This window comes from Charadrius vociferus, unplaced genomic scaffold (assembly GCF_000708025.1).
Source record: "Charadrius vociferus isolate BGI_N301 unplaced genomic scaffold, ASM70802v2 scaffold103, whole genome shotgun sequence".
NCBI lineage: Eukaryota > Metazoa > Chordata > Aves > Charadriiformes > Charadriidae > Charadrius > Charadrius vociferus.
This window is the reverse complement of record NW_009648061.1, coordinates 6,820,486-6,827,000: the sequence shown is the minus strand read 5'-3', so window position 1 is coordinate 6,827,000 and position 6,515 is coordinate 6,820,486. Positions and strand designations below refer to the sequence as shown.

General features: G+C 40.7%; 1 protein-coding gene across 2 annotated transcripts in view; it reads left to right on the top strand.

The window, feature by feature from the left end:
* GRB10 (growth factor receptor-bound protein 10) overlaps nucleotides 1-6,515 on the top strand; it is a 113,812-nt gene that overhangs the window by 23,040 nt on the left and 84,257 nt on the right. For both annotated transcript variants that reach the window (XM_009883791.1, XM_009883790.1), the window contains exon 2: nucleotides 3,015-3,108. In XM_009883791.1, coding sequence (XP_009882093.1) covers nucleotides 3,015-3,108 — 94 coding nt within the window. The remainder of the gene's footprint in view (nucleotides 1-3,014; nucleotides 3,109-6,515) is intronic.

Genomic DNA, 6,515 nt, shown 5'->3' with positions numbered 1-6,515 from the left:
TTAACCTTGTTCCAGCGTCTGTCTGATCTCTGCTGCAGCTGGCCAAGTGCCACTGTTTGTCTGTGCACAACGGACGCAAACAGCTTCTTGGAGGGTCATGTGAAACTACCCTGAGCTCTTTAAATCGCACCGCCCTTACCTTTTCTCCTCCGCTGCCAGCATTGCTTTAACAGGTGTGGCTTTGTTTATGCACGTCTGCCGCTTTATTTTCGCACCTGGGTTGTGCTGGCCCTCCGTGCCCGGAGGAAACCTTTGGTTCCACGCTTTGCGGGAGCTGCAGGAGAAGTCTGCGGACCTTCTGGGCAGGGGTTTGCACCTAACGAAATGGGCAGGGGCTCCAGCTTTGTAAGGGCAGCACCGGCAATCGTTAGGCATCGAAACCTCTGCTTCTGAAAACTTTGGTATATCTTGCCATGACTTTTGGCTTAAGCTTGTGAATAAGGCCTGTGGTTTTTGACATCTTCTGGTACAGCTGTAAGGTGATTCCAGAGAGGGCGCATCCTATTCCTGTAAGTTATTGGTACTTGCTAGTTAAAAAAAAAAAATCTGGTTTAATTGAAGAGTTACGGGCTTGCAGCCAGCTGTAAGCCTGAAATAAGGTTTTTTTCAGTTAAGTTTGCGTGTGTTACTGCTGTGGGAAACCCAAAGGTAAAAAGATGCATCTCAGCCCCATCTCACCTCTGTTACTACATAGTACTGCATGCATCTTGCCTTTCAGTGGGGATTGCTGTGTGTTGGGACAACTGAAAACACAGGTGTGCAATAAACACCCTATAACTGGTTTTCTTGTTCCTCCTTCCATTTCTGTTGGGATGCCTTGTTGCTCTTCCCAGCCAAGAGGCAATATCAACTGCATCCATGCATTGCACATCCAGACTTGTTCCCAGGAAGTGGAACTAATGCTGCTAAACTGCATCTATGGGGTTTTAGCTACCCAATAAAAATACATGATGTTGAATTCCTTGGAGGGAAACGTGCAAAGAAAAGTGCTGTGCTAGCAGGAAGGATGCTCTGCTATGTTCTCCCTGCCTGTGATGCTCACCTTTCAGCCTTTGTACTGCGAGCAATCAGCTTCAGCTTTAAGTTTTGGCTGAAACTTTTCCTAGATAAGTATCTCCTCCCCGCTGTTGTCCTTGGAGCCTTTGAAAGAATTAACTTTCTGTGGAACAGATTCTTAATTTTGTATGTGCTTTCTATAGTTGCCTTCTCATGCCACAAGTCCCAAATTTCCTGCTTGAAATTTAAAATTGAGATGATGTGGGCCAGGTCAGTGCTGGCTGTGTGGTATCCCAGAGAAAATGAGATACATCCAGTGAAAATGACTAGTACTCCAAAAGCAGTAATAATGTTAGGATGTGATACCCTGCAGTTGCAAGGGATTTGACAGAGACAGGAGCTCGTGAGTTGCTTGTTCCCAATACATGTTCTGTTAGTTCCAGTGAAAGAGCGAACAAATATTGTCGTGCTTCAAGAAAGTGAGAACAAAGACAGTCATGCTGACAGGAGGGTTTTTTTTTTCCTAAGAAGCAACTACAAAAACTTGTGAGATTAGCTAGATGTAGTTCATGAACCAACAGCCAGTGTCGTGAAAATTAATGGCAAGGATGTGAAGAGCTATAAGGGGAAGTAGCGAATACAGGGGCAGAAGTCCGAGTGGTCCCAGTTGTGTCTGGCATAGATAGACGGATGCAATATGTATCTTACCATATATTGGTTACTTGTAAAAACCTCACTTACACCACTGTTGGCAGTTCTTGTCTTAGAAACGTCTGTGGGCTCCTGAGTTGATCCCTGATGGTGAAGGCACTCAAGAGCATACTCGACTTGAATCCAAAGCTCAAGTTTCTGCTGTTTGAGACAGTCTCTCCGAAGAAGAGAAAATATAATTTATTTCATATCCTGTATAACTATATACAATCCTTGTCCCCAGACAGTATATCCATTGTGCTTTTGAGCATTAGCTTATATTCTGAAATGTTGGGCTGAGAGCTCATGGTTGCACACAGTTGAATTGCCGCTCGCTGTGTGCATGTTATTGCTCTGCTGTAATTACAACATCATTTGCTGTGATGGTGGTTCCTATGTTTTGACATAAATGTGGGTAATGCCATTGTGTATTTATCCCACACTTTGGGCACAGCAGGAACATGTATACAGTCACGTATATCACTGCAGCAGTTTATGGTCGGTGATATATCAATGCAGTCAACTTTATACGCTTGCTTCTGTTTTTCCAAACCCACCCTTAACTGGTACATGCAAAGGTATGCCAGCTTTGTAAAACCATGTACCTGCTCTAAATTTCCTTCTGACACTTCTAAAATGCAATGCGACGTATCTTGCTTTTCTTATTTTTTGTTTATAATTCAGTTTTCCTGCTTTCTCCTAGTAGTCGTCTTTGGCAAGATCTGTGAGAAACTGTGATGTTTTAGACTTAGTCAAATTCAGTCTGTGTTAAAACTTCTTGAAACCTGATCTTGTGAGAGTTCTAGTATGAGAAAAAAAACACCCAACACAAAAAAAAAAAGCCAACAAAAAACCAGGTTGGCATCCAGGGCCATGGATGTTTATCTAAACTGAACTTCTCATTCCTCTTGAGGTTTAGTAGTTCACTACTGAATCTGTTTCAGTCCAGTTAATTAGTTACAAACCCCTAAGCCACAGACTTGGAATTAAAGAAAACAAAGCCCCAAGCCTCCACGTAATTTGATGCAACTTTTGTTAAACTAGGAAGTACGTTTACATCATGATTTCCCAGTTTGAAATGCAAACTGGTGTACAGATCAGTGAACAGCATAGTCATTGATTCTGGATTCATTCCATATGTATAAATGTGACAATCTGATGTCCCCCTATAATCTCACCCCCTCTCACCCCCCCCAGGTATTGGCCTCTCCTTTCAGAGCTATGGCAGGGATTGTTTTTTGTATTGGTCGTTTGACTGTGTGTAATACAGCTTACAGTGAGTACAGGACACCTGTTTTTGATAAGATTTTCTGCTCTTCTGTTTTTAGGACAATGTAGATCAGACCTCGGCTCATGGTCGGCGAGACCTGGTGGAACCAGGTTTCCAAGAACCATCTAACCGCATCTCCCTGAATCACCAAGGTAAGGGAAGAGTGGGTGGGAATCCAGGCTCCTTGGGAGGATGTGAAAATGGTTTTGCCTCCATGATTTGCCATTTTTCCTTCTCATTAAAAAAAAAGAAAAGTTCTGGATGGTTGGAGGAGACAACTGTCATAACTGTCCTTTGAACTACGGATGAAGATGACTAAGGACATGTGGTGCATCTCAAGCCTTGTAAACCAAACTGGGTTCCTAGCTTGGGGGTGGCAGGGATATTCTCCTGGTTTTAGGAGGGGGGAGGGGGAAGTACTGAAATTGAATTCCACATTTGTAATGTTAAATTGCATTTGAAAAGAATCTCTGACTGCCATAAGTAGGGTTCAGGGCGCTTGCTCAACTTTTGCAGTAGGAGAAAAGAAGAGTAAAGTATGTTTACTTGCTTTGGATGACAGAAATCATCTCATTAGGGGAAAATAAGTCCCAAACTAGGTGTTGTAATGCTGGTGCAATAGTTCAGCTTCTGTAATTCAACCAAACCATACAGAAAAAGTTAAAATAAATCTTAAAAGTCTTTCTTTGCCAGTTTCTGTCTGTTCAGATACCTAAAAAAAAGACAGTTACTGTTATAGCAGGGACTTTTTAGCTCAGCTTTATTTTTTTGTCTTTGAAATAATTAATAATAGAAAGTGCTGTCTTAACCAATGAACCCCCTTACCCTGAGGGTTCCTGATGGCTTAATTTGGAACCAAGTCCTTGAAGGTCATCTTCAAATGTTGTTTCTTCAGTGCAACAGCTAATAGTATTGCAGTCAGCACAAGGCTATTGAAACAAAAAAGATCGCAAACATATTACTTAAAGTATTTGCCAAATATGACATGCTTAACTTTTCCTTTAAAAATCTGGCTTCTTTTCTTTGCCAAGGACATCAAGACTGGAATTTCATGACTTGTAGATCCTCAAGGCTATTTCAGTTTCACAAACAAATCCCAGAATGTAACGAGGATTGTATTTTAACGTACTCCCCTGTTCTTCGCCCCGAGTCTTCCAGTTTTTTAAAGCTTTGCTTTCAATTGAAAATAGAAGATAACAGGTTGCCATCTTATCCAATCTGAAACTTCTAGTAGCACAGGCAGTGTTGTGGCATGCTTGGAGGCATACAGCACAGAGTTTATAAACTCTATTTTTCATTCATATTAGAACGGTACTGTTACATTAATTTCACCTATCTTGGGATGCACAAATCCTGGAGCAGAACAGGTGACTTCTTCTGAAGCTGTTTGTAAATACCCCCCTTTGTTCAAGGGATTTTTTTTTTGAGAAATACATCCTGCATGGACTAAGTTCATGTGTTGAAGTATGTGTGGCTGCTGCTTATGAAGTCTGAATGTTTATTGAAGAGATGGGTAATACTGCGTTTTGATGGCAAAATGCCAGCTTTGCAGCCTGACATTCTCCTACTCCCTTTTGCAGATCCTTCTTTTCCTCTGTCAATATTGTAGTACTGCAGAAGGATCCATACAGTGTCACCTGATGTGTGGCTCTGCCTCAGCCACTTTGAGACAAATGTCTATATGTGAACTGGTCCAAATTATGTTATAAATATTATTATATTATCTGTTTATGAAGCAAGACCAAATTAACATTTTTCCCAATACTTTCTGAAGTAAAGATCACTTTTGCACCCACAAATTGTTTGAGACTTTTTTGTCTGTGACAGCTGACTGACAGCAATCAAATCCAGTATTTCTAAAATCTTCCTGATTTTGTGCTGAAGTAGGTATTTGGCATATTTGTTAATCTTGCCTCCCCCTGTGACCATGAAACGCTGTTACACAAATGGCATGAATTAAGAAGTGAAACCTGAGTGCCCAGTCAGTGGTGGCCTCTGATGCAGCGCTGGGCTGTAGCACTTGCGTCTTTTTGCAGTGTCAAAGGGAAGCAATGTGCCTTGCAGGCATGATACCTGCTGCTTCAGTATTTTTCTGGAAGTGGAAGCAGCTGTAAGCATGATGTTATGCCATGTCTTGTGTGTTTGTTCTGTCCACACTCTTTAATAGCGTATGAAATAGACATTGTTGTCCAGTAACTTGTATAAGTATTTTAGGAGCTGCCACATATGCCAGTAACTGATTAATGAATAGTACATAGGAAAATAAAACATGAAGAGCTTCAGAGGGAGTTGTGACATGGTCTGAACTAGCTCTGATGCAGTCATATTAGTCACACAATAAATAGGAAGACTGGATTATTAATATAAAGTGGGTTTTTAAGTTCTGTGGCAGCTGTTTGCTTTGGTTTTTTTATCCTTACGCTAAACTGTGTTATCCATTATCCATTAAAACTTGGTTGGCATTGACTTCAGTGAAAAACTTAAGAGTAAGCCTGTATCCAGAAGTAACTTGCAGGACCACTGCTTGCATTTAATAAATTAATCTGTTTGGTGGTATGTCTTGATTTATGCTGATGATAAAGATATTTGCAACAGACGATGGCAAATTTTGCTTTCGGTTATACACAACATTACTTGCTGACTTCAGCTTACACGGACTAGAAGATCTAAAGCTTTTTTCCATATTTCACAAGACTTAAGGAAAACTGGTAGTCTTGTAACAAAACTGGTTTAATATATACTTAATATGAGCAGAAATTGTAGGATTACAATTGGCTAAAATATTTCATATGTTAGATGCTCCCTGCATTTTTACCTTTAGTGTGCTGTGCCTTAAATGCTGCAGCTGAACTCTGAGCAACTGTACTAACTTATGTTATTTAACGTATACACTTCCAATTCATACCTGACCACATTGCTTAGTGAGCGCAGCAGATTTGCCAGTTTCTGTTGAACATTAACTTAGAGCCCTTTGCTTTTCACTGGGAGAGCTTTGGTACAAGCACTTGCAATTCCGAACCAGACCCTGCTTTCCATGGCCCATAAAAATGGTGATTAGCTTCCTCCTAGGCATCTGAATCCCTTCAACACAAGCTGGAAAAAGAGCATTCAAGTGGAGACTGACATCTCCCTGCCAACTGTCCCTGCGTGAATAAGCTCTTTCTTGTGAAGGGTATTTCAAGTACACGTTTCCTGCTGGATCACTCTTTTTACACAAGCGGATGCTTATAACTGTTCAGCTTTTTATTTTAAAAGAATATCTTGTAAAGATTGGGGAGCAGAGAATACTTTTTGTGAAGTGAGGGGTCTTTAAAATAAGCGGGTTTCATACGAAAAGGATGTAAAAAGTTGAGCACAGATGGAATAATGTTGTTTCCTAGAAGTAGTTCAATAACTGCTTATGTGCAGGTATACTGATAAGCTCGCTTACTTTAACAATAAGTACTTTTATATCTAAGCCATTATTTAGTATTCACTTTTCAATGATTCTGCTAGTTGGGCAAATTGCATAAAGGTACTAAACACAGAGCAGGAACTAGGATTTCTTACCTCTGTTCCC